The 20,097-nt window shown below is 47.4% G+C and overlaps 1 protein-coding gene across 1 annotated transcript in view; it reads right to left on the bottom strand.

The window, feature by feature from the left end:
* Window positions 1–20,097, bottom strand: part of ARHGAP45 (Rho GTPase activating protein 45) — a 170,918-nt gene that overhangs the window by 35,590 nt on the left and 115,231 nt on the right. The window contains exons 3-12 of the mRNA XM_073547080.1: window positions 18,355–18,498; window positions 18,188–18,272; window positions 18,033–18,105; window positions 17,603–17,675; window positions 10,433–10,570; window positions 9,710–9,774; window positions 8,347–8,457; window positions 8,153–8,233; window positions 7,895–8,062; window positions 6,915–7,052 (exon numbers count right to left, since the gene is read on the bottom strand). Of these exons, the coding sequence (XP_073403181.1) occupies window positions 6,915–7,052; window positions 7,895–8,062; window positions 8,153–8,233; window positions 8,347–8,457; window positions 9,710–9,774; window positions 10,433–10,570; window positions 17,603–17,675; window positions 18,033–18,105; window positions 18,188–18,272; window positions 18,355–18,498 (1,076 nt within the window). The remainder of the gene's footprint in view (window positions 1–6,914; window positions 7,053–7,894; window positions 8,063–8,152; window positions 8,234–8,346; window positions 8,458–9,709; window positions 9,775–10,432; window positions 10,571–17,602; window positions 17,676–18,032; window positions 18,106–18,187; window positions 18,273–18,354; window positions 18,499–20,097) is intronic.

The raw sequence follows: 20,097 nt of genomic DNA, 5'->3' as shown, positions 1-20,097 counted from the left end.
ACCTAAAGGCTCATTGGAGGAGTCGTTCAGTAAGGTACATATTGGCGGAGTGTGGAGGGGAGAATCCTATCCTGCCTGGAGGTTGGCTGGGGCCCTGACCTGAAGAACACAGTGTGGAGGCAGGCATTTGTGTGAACTGCAAACAGTGAGTAAAGCTTTGGAACCGCATACTCCGGTGTCCTCCAGTTATTCCAGCACTGCTACACCTGGGTACCAGCCTCTATACCATTCTGCGCCTTTCCTCATCCATTGCACCTACACTGCCCTGGGACTACAGCTCCACCTGTGGGGAGCTACACCATCTTTGCTGCACCACACCATCAGTCCCAGTGGATCTGCATGCAGCGTTGGCTCAACATCTCACTTGCCAAACACCACGGGTGGCATCACGAACTATCCAAATAAACGATTACACCATTAACATCACCGCCATTGATATTGGGCGCCCAGGGCCACGGACCGGGTCACCGCTGCTGTGACACACATTCCCCCTGACACCGTCCCGGTATCGAGTACCCCACTGCCCTGGGTGTGAGGGCGACCCAATGTTGGCGTCACGAACAGGATGACGAGACCCGATACCATCGGTTTCTGTGTGCCTTGGATTTACAACTTTTGAAAATGTGCAAAAGACCAAATTTAATAGACTGTGACATGAATCTTAAAAATGGCCGCTGGCACGGAGAAGAAGGGCGTGAAGAGATGGGAGGTCCTAAGAAAAGACCGCGAAGAGTATTGGGCCTTCCCTGCCTGAATTACTATGTGACAGATGCATGGCCCACCCCCGAGGGGTTCGTATACTGGCTTGGTATGGAGGCGCTGGAAGAAGACGCCGCCCCCGGAAGGAGGGGCAGAGGAAGCCATTGGCGAGCAGAAGGGCGGAGCAAGAAGAGGAACGCGAGAATGCCATTTTGGAGACTGAGGGAAGGAGGCCTGAGGAGCGCGGGGAAACGAATCTCCCTGGCGCCATGGCTGACGGCTCCAACCCGAACTCCGGAATGAACCGCCAGCAACTAGAAGCTGAAATAGCTGAATTGACAGCCAGTCTGCAGCTGAGGAAGGAAGCCTTGGAGAAGCTGAGACGGCAGGGCGCCCCGGCGGGGCCTACACCAGCAGTACCCCCTCCATCGGTACCTGCCGCTACCACACCATACTGTCCCCGGGCAGCGCTGATCTACACCTCTACCCTGACTGTGCGGCTGAGTACCGCTTGCCCGAAGGAGTTACCGGAGGACCCGGGAGTGGAAGCGGAGCTCCCGCCCGGACCTGACGCGGCTGCGCAGGTCCCCGCAGAGACCCCTGCGGATCCGGAGCCACCCTCCGCTCCATCACCACCTGCACCGGAGCAGAGGCCGCACCGCCAGGAGGCCCCAGGTATGTCGGATGTTCCTCCACCTGGGAAGGCCCTGGGGTGTACCGCAGTTGCAGCGGCTGGCCAGGTCGTCCTGGATCTGGTCTGGGGCCGGGAAGCCAATCCCCGTGGGGAGACACCGGAACCCCCAACGGTGGTACCGCAGGCCCCAGCAGGCAAAAGCAGGTCCAGGGAGGAGGGAGAAAATGAGGCCCATTGCCGAACTCTCATCAAGCAGCTGGCAGTTGAGCACCGGGAGAGGGAGCAGCGGAGACTGGCTGTACTGGGCCCGGATCTGAAGAGAAAAGAGAGGACCCGTGCTGTACATTATGGTTCCCAGGACGCCGCAGGATGGGGGCAGGTCCTCAATGTTAATCAGGAATGGGGGTTCGGATTCATTGCAGACCCCAAGAGGATGAGTGACTTATTCTTTAACCGGAGGGACGTCGAATCTCACTTGCACAAAGGACACCCTGATAGAAACCTGCAGCCTGGGGAGCATGTCACCTTTATCCTCCATGAGGGGCTCAGGGGATGGTACGCCCTGAATGTACGATGCATCCCTACAGAGTCCATTGAGAGGTGCCTGCCATCGAAACCAGTCAATGCTCCTCCACCTACGGTCCACACCGAAGATCCCCAGGTACTTGCTACCAGGATTTCAGCTACGCCAAAGTTGACTCAAACCTGGCAGCCTAAGAAGATCCCTGGCTTAACACCGTGGGAAGAGGAGTACTTACGGATTGCCAATGACTACCTTGAATCTGGTAGCCGCTAAAAAAAAAATTAAATCTCGTTACCCAGGAGGGTTTGTTTGCCCCAGTTGTGCCTTTTTCTGTTTTTTTTTGCTATCATGTTTTGTTTTTTCTGGTAGCACTTTTGTTGCCTAGTTTTTGCAATGGCAGCGTTTTCACAATTTGAACTAGCGATCATGAACTTGGAGTGATCCAAAAACTTTTATTGTAAATAGTTGCACCTCTTTAGGTGCCCTTTCTTGGTTTTACATATAGGACCCTTTTGTGAAGATAATGGTTACCCAAAGACACTTTGCGAAGATGATGTTTTTGAATGGACACTTTTCGAAGAATGATGTCTACCTCAAGGGACACTGCAAGAAATTCAGGCTGGGAGCAGTGTTCAGCACTTTGCAAGAATCTTTGAATGTTTTATGATGATGTATTGGATAATGTGGTGTCTTATGAAAAGTAAATGTCTTTTATAGCATGTTTGATACAGAAAATTAGAAAAGTTTTGAGATAGAATGTGAGAATTGAATAAAGAATGAAGAATTGAATGTCACAGGTGACAGGCCAAGTACAGATGGTCAGTGTCTTGCGTCCAGTAGAAAGAGAGAGAAAGAATAATTGCACTTTGAACTAGGAATTGCACTTAAAGAAAATTTTTGATACCAAGATAGGAAGTTAGCCTGTTTGTAACGTTTAAGAAATGTGCCTCCTACATTAGGAAGATTAGATAAGTATTGTTAAACAGCACTTAAAATTTTTGTGTGTTCCTGTATTGTACCTTTTGTTGTCTTGCAGCCCGAGGACGTGCTGTGTTTAACGGGGGTATGTGGCGCCCCTGAGGCTTCAGTTGCCACAGAGGTACTGCACCTTCTCCTAAGGTGTGGTACCCCACCATTCAGGTAGGGTGGAAACTCCCTTTCACATTCCAACACCTGCAACCCACACACAGGATAGTTCAGCAGGGACCCATCCATGCTTTATGCTGGAAAGGTCATGGGATGCCTTTTGTGGTCCCTGGCTTCGTAGCACGGGAGGTGCTGGGGAGGCAGATGGAGTTAGATATAAAAGAGAGGGAAGGTGTAGGATTTCAAGTCAGTCTGACAGAGGGTGAGAGAGAAAGGAAGTCACTCAGACAGGAGTGAGGATCCCTGGAAGAGGGATGGAGGAAGGAGTGCTGCAGCTGCCTCAGTGACCTGAGCCAGCTGGCATGGGAAAGGAACAGAAGGAAGGAGACGTAGACTGGAGAATACAGATTCCATAAGAGAGATACAACAGATCGGAAGGAAGGAGAATAGAAGGATGGTGGGAAGCAGGTTGAGAAAGAGAGAGAACCCTTCCAGTCCAGAGCGCAAAGGCAGGGGCCTTTTCCCCGAGGTTGATTGGATCTTTACGTCCGGCAACAGACACCGGAGGAGTAGTGAGCCACTAATGCCTTACTCCCATCATAGATTTGGGACACAACAGCAACTGGATAGTGAGCTGGGACGCAGAGAGGAGTCCCCGAAGCAGGCTACAGCTGTCTGTCATACAAGTAGAGACTAGGAACACCTAGAGAGAGGCATTCCAGGGTAACTAAGTACTGGAGTGCTTCGCACCTAAAGGCGCATTGGAGGAGTCGTTCAGTAAGGTACATATTGGCGGAGTGTGGAGGGGAGAATCCTATCCTGCTTGGAGGTTGGCTGGGGCCCTGACCTGAAGAACACAGTGTGGAGGCAGGCATTTGTGTGAACTGCAAACAGTGAGTAAAGCTTTGGAACCGCATACTCTGGTGTCCTCCAGTTATTCCAGCACCGCTACACCTGGGTACCAGCCTCTATACCATTCTGCGCCTCTCCTCATCCATTGCACCTACACTGCCCTGGGACTACAGCTCCACCTGTGGGGAGCTACACCATCTTTGCTGCACCACACCATCAGTCCCAGCGGATCTGCATGCAGCGTTGGCTCAACATCTCACTTGCCAAACACCACGGGTGGTGTCACGAACTATCCAAATAAACGATTACACCATTAACATCACCGCCATTGATATTGGGCGCCCAGGGCCACGGACCGGGTCACCGCTGCTGTGACACACATTCCTCCTGACACCGGCCCGGTATCAAGTACCCCACTGCCCTGGGTGTGAGGGTGACCCATAAACACGTACCGCACACGGATGGCGTCCATGTGCCGTCCGTGTGCCATCCATGTGCGTTTTAAAAGTCATAGGGTTAACATTGAAACAAATTGTTTCAATACACGAACACACTGACAGCACACGGATGGTACACATGGACACACGGATAGCACACAGATGCCACACGAATGTGACAAATTGACACACGAACACGGATATCTCCGGTACCGTTTTTTCTGGTACCAGAAATATCAGGACGTGTGAAAGCGGCCTTAATCTGTTTGGCTTAATCTGTTTGGTCCAGTCCGATGGGCATTGCCTCTGTTCCGCCACTCCACCCCTCCTCAGCTTGCTGTAAGCATTCTTCAATGTGAAGATCGTGCGTGCGCATTGAAATGTGACCTCGCAGGTGGGCAGTATGCTTTGCCCAACTGAGGGGTATACGCAGGGGCATACGCAGATATTTCTTATGTCCCGGAAGTATTTTGCGGCCATGTGCACTACTGTTTTTCTCAATAGAGTATAATGCAGCTGTCATATAGACCATAATGCAGCCCCCCCACATACACAGTATAATGCAGTCCCTTCACAGTATAATGCAGCCCCCTACAAACACACAGTACAATTCAGCCCCCACACAGTATTACAAAAAAATGAAAAAATACAATGCTTACCTCTCCCTGTTCCCCCGCTGCTCTGGCTTCTACAGCACGTCTCATCAGCTCCACTGCTGACAGTGTGACGCACGGTATGGCGCTCTCCTCCGTCATTGCTTTCAACTGTATCAGCATTGAAGATGCAGATAAGTTGAATGCTGGGTGGGGGTGCCAGCGGTGCCCCATAGCGGCCATGTGGTGCCTAATCTGCCAGCCCCCTAACGCCGGGGCCCTAACCCCAGCACTGTAAGCAACAGAGCTAACCACTGAGCCACCTTGCTGCCCAATTCAAATCTATGGGTGTGCAAGAAAAAAGAATCCCTTACAAATCAAATGATAACTTCCAGTTTTCATGGATAGATTGCAAATCTTTAACATAGGAAACTGTATTTGGTCTTGTAAATTTTAAGAACTGCTGATGTATAAGAACAGATCCCATATGGAAAGCACATAGATGACAATTGAGATGAAAATCACCCATTTTTTTCTGGTTGAAACTTGGATGATTTTTAATACGCTCTTTTGAACTCAGCCTGATAATAATGATAGTACAGTAGAGAGTACAGACAACACTCTTCTAATATTGCAAGTACTTTTGTCTAAGGTGTCACGTACACATCCGTGTTTAAACACAAACGTGCAAAATGGTACTGGTGTTGTCAGTATTGTGCATCACTGTGACATCAGCGTCTGTTTACCCCATCAGTGTGCCAGTGTTTTCTACCAGTTTGACAATTTTTACCATCAGTGTGTCCTTTTGTAAGCAGAAGGACCAGGCTGGGGGTACCTTTATTGCGACAGGTCCGGAACTGTCGAGGTTGTCTTCTCTGTTGTCCAGGGGAAAGCTTAAGCAACCGGACCGACCTTTGCACTCAGTAGTGGGGGGTGTGGTTAACTTAGGGAGAGCGGAGCATGTGCAAAAGCGATCAGACTTGGCGGGAACAGACAGCGCACGGCAGGGACAGGGAGAAGTGAACACCCTGTCCCTGCAGCACCAGAGCAGCGCAGGCCTGCGCCTGAGAAGCCCCTCGGCCACCCGCAAAGACTGTGGACAGAGACTGGGAGTGCCTCCGCTGGCTCTCCCAAACCAGGGTGCCGAACACTGTGGGTCTGCTTGTGCCGCGCTCATACCGCTTCCGAGAGACCGGGTACGTGACTGTGAACTGTGCCCTGACTCCCCGGTCCATATCTGCCGAGCCACAGTGGGCCTGAACTGTGTTGCAGTCCATACTTTACCCGCGACCACAATCCCTGGATTAAGAATCCTGCATAGGGTATCAGAGACAAACTGTCGCCATCAAGACTCCACCGGATCCTTGCTTACCTCAGGACTCCACTGGAACAAGCTTTCGCTGACTGCTGTCGGCGTCACCGCTCCGCATCATTGAATCCAGCACCTGGAAGTCGACTGACCGGATAAGTTATCCTTTAAGAACTCATTTCCACCTGATCACCAGTGTTGCTTCATTAACCTTATTTCCTTATTGTTTTCCCCATTACTGTAATAACCCTGCAAAACTGCTTAACTCCCTGCGTGAATTATATCCCTGTTCAAGTAAATACATTAACCCTTGATCTGTCTCCCGTCTGTCACTGCATCCCGCAACATGCTCACATTTTCACCCCATCAGTGTGTCTGTTTTCTACCGGTTTGCCCGTTTTTACCATCAGTGTGTTTCCGGTATGGATAAAGACATGAATGACAAAGCTTCTCCCATACTTTGTGATGCTAATCACGGACAGCACAGATTGTACACTGATGCCAGCCGTGTGCTGAACGCGTTTTTCACAGGCTTGTATTGGCCCATGTCATCCGTGCTGCCGAGAAAAAAAACGGACGTCTGTGTGTTTTGCATAGACACACGTGACATGGACATGTGAACAGCAGCATAGAATATAATGGGTACGTGTTGTATCCATGAATAAAACGAATACAATGCGAATATGCAACACAAATGTCTGGATGAGGCCTTAGATCGATTTCAGAATACTAGTTTAAAAAAAAAAAAGAATATCTGAACATTTGAGCACTATTTATCTACCGAGCGCAGCATCTGGTCCGTCTGTTTGATGATCTCTTGCAGTTGCCGAAGAACGTTTACTTTCACATCTTCCAGTTCCTGTTTTTGTGTTTTGGCGTCTGCAATGCATGTCCGATAAGTTGCCATTGCCTCTTCAGCCTGTAAGAAATAAAATGGAGTGTATATCTGAGGGTGAAAGGTCTTGATACATTTAAATATATGCAGTGAAAATAGCATCCCTCCCATGTTGAAAAACGCATAACCTTTACATCATGCTGCACATTAGACCTGGGCAAAGTACAGCCCACGGGCCCATGTGGAACTTTGCCTGTTTCTATATAGAATGAAGAGACTTGAGAAGTCTTGAAAGCTTGCTATTTGTTACCATATTTTCACTTAGCCATTGAAACTACTGAGGACTCCGAATTTTTAATATTTTTCTAATGTGTGTTGGATCAGCTCTCTCAGCAGTACAGAAACAGGAACACTGTCTCGTTAAATCTCCTGTGGTTTTATTGTACAGGAAGCATAAACCAACTGAAGTGAAAATAAACACAGCCCTTCCAGCAAAACAAAATGGCATACAGGCTCTGCATCTGCAGAGATCTGCCGGCTCCTTAGAACTTCGCATCCACAGGTTCAGGTTTTCCTCCTCAGGACATAAACCGATGGAGTTCCTCTCTCCAGCCCTACTGAAACCTGATTGCCTCTGGAGGAGACCACACCCTGCGGTGGAGATAAGGTGTACAACCTCCCACCCGCTCTATGGGTATAATCCCTATTGTAGCATGTATTAACAGTAACTGCTGCTCAACGTACTAATTTCTGCTCAATAATAATACAAATTATATAAAACAATAATAAGCAGGACTAGGTTTGGGTGAATTTGGCCTGTTTGGCCCTCCACATCAGTCGGGGTCTCTCATATGCTCCCCTAATTGCCCACTCTGGCTATACATCATTTCATGGGACTGCTTCTGTTCCTTTCCTGACATAATTACCCTGTTCTTTGCTTCTTCCTCCGCCCTCCTTTTCTTGTCAACGGATTTGGTCCCGCCATGACTTTGCTCCTCTTCCGCACGTGCTGCGTTGCACTGGGCTTTCTCATGCTCTTCACTGCGCTGCATGTATATCTGCTTGGCCTTCCGCAGGTTGGTTTCTGCCTCTGACTGAGAAGAGTTAAGAAAACAGTGAGAAGTTGTGAAGTATTTGACATAAAGAGTAAACAGCAAAAGACAGATTATATATGTTGTCCATACCAGTTTGCGCTGGGCTCTCTGCCACTGCTCTTTCAGCTCTTTTCTACGTTTCTCATGTTCCAAACGCCGCATGTTCACTGGCTTTGTAGAGAGTGGAATATTTTCAGGATTAATAATCATATATAATTTAAATTGGTATTTATCATTAATAAATGTCATTGTTTTAAAGGTGACAATATAATCGAATGATATACCTGCAGAAAAGTTTGCTGCTGCAGTGTCAGTGCTGTGTGCAGAACGCCGTGTGCATGGTCCTGATCCTGCTCCAACGCTACAGAGTAGATGGACTGGAAAGGCATGTATGGCTGAGAAGGACAAAAGAAACAGGTAAGAACAAAGGCAAGAACTTTATTGTGTTGTCACGAGTTCACAATACTATAGTAGACACTGCTGCGTTTAGTTAAGGTTTTATTTTATGCCCAAAGACTAGTGACATCAATTTTTCATCCTCATAAATGGTGTATGATTACATCACACTTTTCTCTATTTCAGATATCTACCAGTTACACAAAATGGTCCAGAAAAGGACCTGCTGGGACTCGAGATGCAGTGGCTAGCAGATGCTGTTACTATATATCAGTGGTCCCCAACCTTTCTGACCTTGACAGCTACTACATCCATATCTAGATCCAGGGGTTCCCACTTTAACGCTATTCAGTATTATGGCATCAAGCAGTTGATCACACTATCGCTTTAACATTAAAGCCGGCACCCCTGCATGGTCCCTCTTCTCCCTCCATGCAGGGACGCCGACATACTGACTGCCAAGGCTCCTTTGTGTGGCCAGTGCCTGAAACCAAATCCCTGGTCCGTTTGAGACCATTGCCTGAACCTGCTCCCTTGGTCTGTGTGTGGCCAATGCTTGAATCCGCTCTCCTGGTCCATGTGTGGCCAGTGCCTGAACGTGTACTCCCTATGTCTGGACTGTTAAAACCAGTCTCTGAATCCAGTCCTGTCTGTGACTCTGTGTGAGTATCACTCCGCCTGAGAATTCAGAACCTGCGTAGTAGTCTGAACGGAGACTGAGTCTGTGTGTGCGACTCTTGGGTTCAGCAGCTACTGTACCGTGGGGACTGCCTAGGAGTGATACCTGGTGGCTACCTACAGCTTAAGCCTGACTCTACCATCAGGAGCTCGAATGAACACCAGGTAGCCGCTTAGCTACTCACCTCTTAGGTAAGCCCTGCCCCATGGCGCAGTGAGTCCACGAACCACGTGCACCACCTGCGTGCGTGACAATCGCATGCAGCGTCAAGCACCTCCTTCGACAGCTAGTATTATCCTATCTCCAGTTTACCATACTTAATTTTATCTCTCCAACCCCAAGGCCAGTATAAATACGTCCAGATCTGCTCTTCTGTTTGGGGCCATTCACAAAAGTTACTATCTGGAGACTTGTTCTAGATCTGGTGCTAATGCACCAAACTGGCAGTAAGTCACGAGCCACACATCATGGCCTGCGAGCCCATCAATGTTTTCTTCTGAGATGTTTTGTCACAAGGCAACATGCATAAAACCATTATACATAAAACTGTTCTGTATGCTGTAATATTTTACCTCTTGAGTCAGGGCATTTTTTGATGTGTTCACTAATTTTTGGAGGCCCTTGGCATATTCCATCTCTGGAGAAGAATACATACAAAGTTGTAAAGACAAGTCAAGATGACAATCCAGCTGTAGGAGTTAGAATTTAGAGGGTGACCTGAGGAGTCCCCAGTGTCTATATAAATGAAAATTTGGACAAATGGCTCCAAAAATATGACCGCATGGAAGAAAGCCATTTAGACTACAATTACATGGAGGAATTTTTTAAATTGGTAAAACGTGACATTTATTTCTGTCAAAATCTTCAGTAGAAATCTGATGCTAATCTTTGGATTTATCCACAGGTATGCTCACAGATCAGCCCTTTTCAATGGCTCTAATCTGTGTGTGCTATCTAGTGTGATTTCCGAACAGAATCTCAATAGAAAAAGCTCAATAAATAAGACGTTATTTGTTGAAGCCTTTTCAAATCCATGGGAAATAATATTAATGACTATAAGAAAGGCATCATGGATTTCAGTTGCTGGGAGGCAGTTTGTTTGCATTTAGATATTGCGTTTTTCTGCCATTTTTTTTTCTAAAGGCTTCTCTATCAGTAATTGTCGCTTAACTGATAAAAAAAACACACAATTTGGTTTTATTAGAAAACATACTTATTAAAAAATAACTGAAGATAAATGGAGGAAATTGATGAAAAAAATTAAATGAAAAACATATTGTCTATTTAAAACTTACCCAAAATCGTTCTCTTCTCTATGTAGCTTGTAAGATCCTTCATATATTTTGCTAAATTTTTGGCATAGACAAAGGCAGCCCGTACTCCTCCTTCACTCCTCTGCAGTATTACATCCACATCGTCGCCTGAAGGGCTCCCTAAATTCATATAAATGTAATAAGCAGTAGCATTATACAGTCTCGTTCATGGATGTAAAGGGGATGTCCCTGTGATGCCGATATTCCCAAATACCGGTACGTACTTTTCCTCAAGGTGTTCATAGAAACATGGTGAATTGGCTTTGCATCACAAATAGTGTTGAGCGATACCTTCCGATATCGGGAAATATCGGATCAGATTGGATCGGACCGATACCCCAAAAATATCGGATATCGCCGATTCCGATACCGGAAACCAATGCAAGTGAATGGGACACAAATATCGGAATGAAAATAAACCCTTATTTTCCTTGTAGGTTAATTCTACATGAAGTAAAACAACTAAGAATAAAGTAGAATGTATTGGGGAGGTGGAGGAGACATTAAAGGCATAGAGGTTTAGCCCAATCAAATGGAATAGCAAGAATTAATTTTTTTTAAGACATTCGGAGTTACAAAGATATTGACTATGTTAAGCTTTTTTATATTTTGTCAGGTATTTATGTTTCACTACTTCCATGCTCTTCACCTTCTTTTTTTACTTCTCCCACACTTTCTCCTTCATCATCCTCTTCAGGGACATCTTCTTGGTCTTCTCCAGGGTGGTCGTTTTTGGGCTCGTCGTCTTCTCCAGGGTCGTTGTCTCCACGGTCGTCGTTTTCGGGGTCGTCGACTTCTTTGGGGTAGTCTTCAGGGTCATCGTCTCCAGGGTTGTCGTTTTCGGGGTCGTCGTCTTCTTCGGGGTGGTCTTCAGGGTCGTCGTCTTTAGGGTCGTCGTCAGGGAGATTCAGAGTGATTACCAAAAACCATTTCAAAAAGCTTGAACTTGGAAATGTAGCAGAAGGTACAAGAAGGCTGAGGAACTGCTGAGAACCAGCTGACGGTACTGGAACCTGGATGGGTAGTCGAAGGTACAAGAGCAAATGGAACTACCGAGGACCAGCTGATGGTACTGGAACCCAGTTACTAAGCAGGAGGTACCTGTGCCAGAAAGCACTACCAAGGACCAGCAGACGTTGGTGGAACTCGGATACAGAGAAGGAGGCACCTAAGTCAAAGGCTCTGCCTGGAACCAGCTGACGTTACTGGAACCCAGGGGGACATATTCAAGATTGTCTTCCAAAGAACCAGTTAATGGTACTGGAACTCAGATAGGCAGCAGAAGGTACACATGAAAAAAAAAGTTGCAAGGCCGTGAGCCGGAGTTACCGAAACCCACAGTCCTACAGGGGGAGCTTGTCCTATTGGCACTACGGAACCAGCCTTCATTGCCAGATTCCGCAGCCCACATAGGAAGCACCTAAACTGCAGGCACCATAGAGTCGGTTAACCTGACCGCAACACGACAGTACAACGTATTGGAGGCAAAGTGACGTTGACACTACCCGGAAACAGCTGGCGTGCTGGAACCAGGCTGGGCAGGAGGGAGTACCTGTGCCAAAGACACTTCTGAGCAGTAACTGGTGGTGTTGGAGCCCAAGGATTACAGTAGAAACAAAGTGTAGCCAGAGGCCTAATTGGAGCAAGTTTAATAATATCTGTAGTAGTGTGAGTGTGGTCGGAGCAGGAGAAATTGCCGGACACACAGCATTGGATCAGCTGACGTTACTGAACCCCAATAACACAGGAGCAAGTGTTGACTGTGCAGACAGCACTTCTGAGCAGCAACTGGTGGTGTTGGAGCCCAGGGATTACAGGAGAAACAGAGTGTAGCCAGAGGCCTAATTGGAGCAAGTTTAATATCTGTAGTAGTGTGAGTGTGGTCGGAGCAGGAGAAATTGCCGGACACACAGCAGGGGATCAGCTGACGTTACTGAACCCCAATAACACGGGAGCAAGTGTTGACTGTGCAGACGGCACTTCTGAGCAGCAACTGGTGGTGTTGGAGCCCAGGGTAAATACTAGAAACAGAGTGTAGCCAGAGGCGTAATTGGAGCAAGTTTAAAATCTGTAGTAGTGTGAATGTGGACAGAGCAGGCGAAATTGCCGGACACACAGCAGGGGATCAGCTGACATTACTGAACTCCAATAACGCTGGAGCATGTGTTGACTGTGCAGACAGCACTTCTGAGCAGCAACTGGCGGTGTTGGAGCCCAGGGATTACAGTTCAGGTGGTAGAAACATGAACACAACAGGAGACCTGGATACTGTTGCCAACCAATTATTTAATCTGGAAGAGGACTGGCAAATTCCTGCGAGATCCAAGCCTTGTTCATTTTCAAAAAAGTAAGCCGGTCAACGTTATCGGAGGATAGTCGCATGCGACGGTCTGTTAGTACATCACCTGCGGCACTAAAGACGCGTTCCGATAATACACTAGCAGCAGGGCAAGCCAGCACCTCCAATGTATACTGGCTAAGCTGTGGCCATGTATCCAGCTTAGAGACCAAAAACTTGAAGGGGGAAGAGCCGTGTGGGAGAACACTGAGATGGCAAGACATGTAGTCTGTCACCATCTGACGGAAACGTTGCCTCCTGCTGACTGGAGCCGCCTGTGATGGTGTAGACATTTGTGGCGGGGACACAAAACTTTGCCACATTTGGGCCATACTGGTCTTGCCTTTTGCTGAGGCGCTGCTTCTGCTCCCTCTTTGTGCAGAGCTTCCTCCACTGCCTCGACGCACTGAGCTGCTTTGTAAAGCACTAGGAGCACTGCTCTCGGGTGGAATGGAAAACATGATGGAATGCACCAGTGTGTCTTGGTACTCCCGCATTTTACGCTCCCGGTTCAACGGTGTTATGAGGCTTTGTAAGTTGTCCCGGTAGCGAGGATCTGGGAGGGTGTACACCCAATAATCAGCCGTGTTGAGAATGTGGGCGATGCGGCGGTCATTTCTCAGGCACTGCAGGATGAAATCAACCATGTGCTGCAGACTGCCAACTGGCCAAGAAACGCTGTACCCTGCTTGAGGCGTCATCTCTGCCTTCTCTGCATCACCCCACCCTCGCTCTACATACTGACTACTAGAGCATTGTGTACCTCCCTCCTCTGGACAGATGTTTTCCTCCTCCATTGACTCGTCCTCATCCGCCTCACAAAGTGTCCCCTGCCTAGGCCTTTGTGAGGAACCACGTTGCGCAGACTGTCCAGAAGCAGATGGCATTTGTGACTTCTCATCCTCCACCTCTTCCACAACCTCCTCCCTTAGTGCTTGCAGTGTTTTTTCAAGCAGGCAGATAAGGGGGATAGTCATGCTGATTAGTGCATCATCTGCACTCGCCATCCGCGTGGAATCATCGAAGGCACGCAAAACGTGGCAGATGTCCTTCATAGAGACCCACTCAGTGGTGGTGAAGTGTGAACGGTGCGCAGTGCGACTTGTTTGCGCCTGATGCAGCTGGTACTCCATTACTGCTGCCTGCTGCTCACACAACCTCTCCAACATATGTAACGTTGAATTCCACCTGGTGGGTAGGTCACATATGATGCGATGTTCTGGAAGGCGGAATCGGCGCTGTAGAGCTGCAATGCGCGATCTTTCCATACTGGAACGCCGCAAGTGAGCGCAATCTATGCGGACCTTGTGCAGCAGCGCATCAAGATCTGGATAGTCCCTCAAAAAACTCTGCATGTCCAAGTTGAGCACATGTGCCAGACGTGGGATGTGAGTGAGGTTGCCTAGGCCCAGAGCTGCCACCAGATTTCAGCCATTGTCACACACTACCATGCCTGGCTGGAGATTCGCTGGCACAAACCACACGTCGCTCTCGTGCTTGATGGCATTCCAGAGCTCCTGCGCTGTGTGGCTTCGATTCCCCAAAGAAATTAATTTCAATATGGCCTGTTGACATTTGGCCATGGCTGTGCTCATATCGGTCGTAACAGGTAAGCGTTCACGGGTCCATGTGGAGGTAGACTGTGACGGCTCCTGCAGCGCTGATTCAGAGGAACTGGAGTATGAGGAGGAGTTAATGTGTACAGACTGGATTCCTGCAATCCTTGGAGATGGCAGAACACGTACAGCGCCACTCTCAAAATCTGTACCCGGCTCCACAACATTTACCCAATGGGCAGTGAGGGAAAGATATCGTCCCTGTCCATGGTTACTGGTCCACGCATCAGTGGTCAGGTGGACCTTGCTACTGACGGCGTTTAGTAGGGCATGTTTAATTTTTCTTTCCACATACTTTTGCAGGGCAGGGACGGCTTGCCTGCTGAAATGAAAGCGGCTGGGCACAATGTATTGTGGGACTGCCAATGCCATGAAGTTACGGAAGGTGTAAGTCTCCACCAGCCTGAATGAGAGCATTTCAAGGGACAGTAGTTTTGCAATGCCAGCATTCAGAGCCTGTGTCTCTGTACAACAGTGCCAGAGGTTCTTCCATGGCAATTCTGTGAGGAAGCCGAACCAGCTGTGTGAGCTGGAGGAAGAGGCTACAACACGAGCTGAAGAGGTGGTAGGTGGCGCTGTAGGTTGGCCTAGGTCTTCAGTGTGTCTTTGTAACTCCACCACGTGCTTGGTCCGCACATGTTTCCACATATTTGTGGTATTGAGGCTGCTGACACTTTTCCCTCTTTTCACTTTCTGATTACACAGCTTGCATATGACAAAGCAAATGTTATCTGCAACTGTGTCAAAAAAGGACCAGGCACTGCAAGTCTTGGGAGCGCCCGTTTTGGGTTTTGGAAGAGACATGCTCCTAATGGGTGACGAAGTGGAGGCTACAGGCAACCGAGTCTGCCCCCTCCCTCTCCCTCCTTTTTTGGCCGCTCGGGGAATCTCTTCCTCAGAGCTGCTCCCACCACCTTCCTGTACCTCACGCCATGATGGGTCAAGGACCTCATCATCTACACTACCCTCTTCAAATGACTGCTTCTCCTGGGTAGTCTCGACAGCACAGTACGCACCACAAAGTGGCACCTGAGTCTCATCATCAGATGCGTACTGAGGTGTGCTGACCATAGGCACTGGCCCACCCGCCTCTTCAGATTCAGAGAGACAAAGCTGTTGCGCATCACTGCATACTACCTCTTCTTCAAATTCTCGAATGCTGCTTGGCTGGCCCCCTCTTTCCAAGCCAACAGATTCAGAGAACAGAAGTAGAGATGGCTCCTGTCCAGGGCTCTCTGACTGCCTGGGCAATTTGGCAGGTGGTGAAGAGACAGATGGATGCTCTTCAGTGCTCTGGACCTGAGAGGATCTGGAACTAATTGAAGTCGATGCGTTTAGCTGCCATCCATCCGACAACGGCTTCAATTTGTTCGTCCCACAGCAGTGGGGTACGGCGAGCTCCTACAAAGCTGCGCATAAAGGACTGTTCCCTGGGAAAACTGGGGGATGCTGAGTCACTGGTGCCCGCAGCAGGCACAGAATCCCCACATCCTCTCCCTGCAGAAACTCCACGCCCACGACCATGTGCCTTACTCCCTGCCTTCTTCATCTTGGTAGACTGATAAAGATAGGCAGAAAAGTACTAAGGGCTTAGTAGGCTTATTCCTGAACAGCTGCTAACAGGTCTAAGAAGCACTAATTTTATAAAGTGTGGACTAGACTTTAATATGAGCTAATGTGGCCTACACAACTGTAAAGTGGAGTGTTTGGTGAACTTTATTAACCTTTTTTTTTTCACAAAAAGACACTGGATGTGCCCAAAGATGTAAAACCGATAGTATCACAAACTTTTTGTAGCTATTACAATGTAGGAAAGTATCCTACAATGCAATAGATGAGGCTCCAAAAAATAGGCTAATACTAATCTGGCTGGGGCTGCAGGACACAAGCCAGCAGAAAGGCTCCTCTATCTACTCCTATATAGTGTTTGCAAATATTCTAGCTGGATACGGATGGAGCCACACTAATAGGAGAAATCTGGAAAAATGAGCAGCACTAATGCAAAAAAGGACAATGTATGAGGCAGTGACGCACGCTGAGCGGACTACAACCAGAGGTGGCTGCAGAACACACTACAGCGTGAGCTGCATTCACACACAGAGACCTCGCAGACAGCCGTGAACAGCGCTGCAAGGCTGCAGAAAAGCTCCTCTATCTACTCCTATATAGTGTTTTCAAGCAATCTAGCTGGATACGGATGGAACCACACTAATAGGAGAAATCAGGAAAAATGAGCTGCACTAATGCAAAAAAGGACAATGTATGAGGCAGTGACGCACGCTGAGTGGACTACAACTGGAGGTGGCTGGCTGCGGAACATACCACAGCGTGAGCTGCACTCACACACAAAGACCTCGCAGACAGCCGTGAACAGTGCAGAGAACTGTGCACTAGCGCTGCACGGCTGCAGAAAGGCTCCTCTATCTACTCTTTTATATAGTGTTTGCAAGCAATCTAGCTGGATACGGATGGAACCACACTAATAGGAGAAATCAGGAAAAATGAGCAGCACTAATGCAAAAAAGGACAATGTATGAGGCAGTGACGCACGCTGAGTGGATTACAACCGGAGGTGGCTGGCTGCAGAACACACTACAGCGTGAGCTGCACTCACACACAGAGACCTTGCAGACAGCCGTGAACAGCACTGCAAGGCAAAAGAAAGCTACAGCGGTTGATAAAGTAGCCTGGGTAAAGCACAATATAGCAAATCGCTAGGTCACACTGTCCCTCAGAACAGCAGCGTCCTATCCCTAACTGAATTTACAGCAGAGTGAACTCAAAATGGCAGCGGCGGCTTTTATAGTGCATCATGACATCATTTCAGCAGCCAATCACAGCCATGCCAGTAGTTACATGCCTAATATGCTCTAACAGGATGTGCCCACACTTCTTAGAATCCTCATTGGCTGAATAGAATCAAACTGGCTCATTGCATTATGGGAACTTCCGATTCCGGTATTCAATATACTAAAAGTATCGGAATTCTGATACCGCGAATATCGGCCCATACCAGATATTGCAGTATCGGAATGCTCAACACTAATCACAAATGTTCTGCTGTTAATAAATGCTACATTTTAGTGTTTCCCAATAAATGGGACTAAACATGGAGGTTAACGTTAACAATAATAACATATATGACTATTTTTATGACTCTCTCTCGATAAGAAAATGATTCCCAATGTTTTCTCTCACCAGTGTCCACATACTCCGCACTGGAGAGGGCACTTTCGCTACCAGACAGACCGCCATATAAACTTTCCATGGACTGTTGGAAGAAAAAAAAAAAAGAAAAAAAAGCTTGAACGTTTACAATGGTAGCAAAATATATGTACATGCAGCTAGAAAATGTATATGATAAAGAACGATTAGGTGACCCAGGGATGCAAAGAAGAATAGGTTCTACTGTTGGTATCACATAGTGGATATTTTTGGTTTACGTGACATAATGCATTTAGATAAACGGTCCATTGAATTACTGTACTCTCAACTACATGCCACTGTGGCCAGCCCTAGGAAACAGATGATCTGTCACAAAGTATATTATGCATACTGAATTTTACAGTGGAGCTAAAGTGGCAATCTAGACAATAATTGTTGTAGCTACTAGGCCACAATGTCTCACCTGGCTTTGGTCCCCAAGTGGTAGCGATAACAATGTGCTGCTGTCCACTTCCCCCATAAGAAATTCTGAGATTCTGAGAACAGAAAGGAAAAACGTACACAGGGATTACAATGGGGCTGCCAATTTCCTAAAATACTGTCATTGTCACTACTCACGTGCTGCTAAAGCAAACAGCCATGCTCTCCAGGGCCTTCTCAAAATCTCGTTTCTCATTTTCATTACTTGCTTCATAGTGAAAACCTGAGTTATCCAAAAAACAAAGATGAATAAGCAAAATGTAGGCCTAATACATATCAGACATACGAATTTGGCCATTGCTGACCTTTAACCTTGGAGATAAGGGTCCCAGCTGCAGTCAAAGTTTCCACAGTATTGAGCAATGGATATTTGTTGATCACCTGGCGCAGGAGTCTTAATGCTTCTCCAAGACATTCATGTGCCAGTGGACGACGGGTCTCTTTGACCTCTGTGGATCACAAAAGAGCAAACACATAATTGTCTGCACAGCAAAATAGACATAGCAATAACTAACACAGGTTCAAAAGATATAAGGGAATAACTACAGACGAGTGACGATAACGATGCAATGATACTTATGTAATCACATTAAATTATACAAATGTATTATAGGTGCTATACACCATGGTTCCAACACATAAGTGTCATCCTGCCACAGTAAGTGAGTTCTGCTGCTATTCAGAGGACGTTCCACGGTGCCCATATCTCTTGCAGGTAGCGGTAGTATTACAAGACAATGTAGTACGGAATAGATGACTTTCAAAAGACGGACATTCCATTGGTGCAACATGTGTGGCCCAACTGGGGCCCGAGAGGGGCCATTTCCAACTACAAAGCAGATGGAATTGTGCATTATGAGGAGCATATTACTGTTCTTGCACAGGGCCTGTTCTGTCTGTCGACTCTTGGCCACCATGGCATAATAAGGCTGGAGTCCTACAGTGCAAAAGTGGCTCTTTGCAGCAGCTCTCCAGACCTACAATCAGGTACGGACTGGGGCTGAAATTCAGCCCTGGCATTTGGAATCACACAGGCCTATGCTGTCCCAGTCCCCAAGCACCAGATGGGATGTATTACTAATATTACCCTGGATGGAGGAAAGGAAGATTTTCTACCTCTTTCCTCATAGACTGTAAGCTTGCGAGCAGGGCCCTCACTCCTCTTGGTATTTGTTATAATCTACTGTATGTGATTATTGTTATGCTGTAATGTCTATTGTCTGTACAAATCCCCTCTGAAATGTAAAGTGCTGCGGAATATGTCGGCGCTATAAAAATAAAATTTATTATTATTATTATTATTATTACAAGACCAATATTTCTAATGATACCCGTGGCCTGCTGGGGTAAGTGTTGGAGTCAGCGACTTTGTGCTCCGTCACAACTCTTAACAGTATGGGTGTCTTGAGAACACCGATTCTGTTAACAGCGTAGCAGATAAGGCAGCCCATGACCAAATGACCAAACAGGCCCTTCTGGCATTTGCCAGAATTGCCAGATGGCCAGTCCGGCCCTGCTTACAAACATGGGGTATCCTGAGTGGGGGAGTGCCATATTATTGTCCTCATGCCCTAATAAAGATACTGTACAATGTAAGATAGTGGCATCCTATTCTGTCTTTTGAAACTCATATCTTCACATAAATGTATTAGTAATAAACTGGATAAGACAGCACAGCTATAAAGGACCTTTCAAAAACGCTAAAGCAGTGGGTCTTACGGAGGAAGTCTGCTGAACTGTCTGGAATATCTCACAATATGTGTGAATAGGTTTTAACTGAGCAGCATCAAAGTACACAAATACTATGTATGATACATCAGAGAAGAGGATAATAAACCTCTTCTGCATTTTCTGGGTGCCAGAAGGCTGTCACAGAAGGACGACCTTCAGCTGTATAATCTTTCCTATATTAACCCCTTCACCCCCAAGGGTGGTTTGCTCGTTCATGACCGGGCCAATTTTTACAATTCTGACCACTGTACCTTTATGAGGTCATAACTCTGGAACGCTTCCATGGATCCCGGTGATTCTGACATTGTTTTCTCGTG

Source organism: Dendrobates tinctorius, unplaced genomic scaffold, assembly GCF_039654945.1.
Source record: "Dendrobates tinctorius isolate UK_male_01 unplaced genomic scaffold, ASM3965494v1 ptg000011l, whole genome shotgun sequence".
Lineage (NCBI taxonomy): Eukaryota > Metazoa > Chordata > Amphibia > Anura > Dendrobatidae > Dendrobates > Dendrobates tinctorius.
This window is presented reverse-complemented; position numbering and strand designations above follow the sequence as displayed.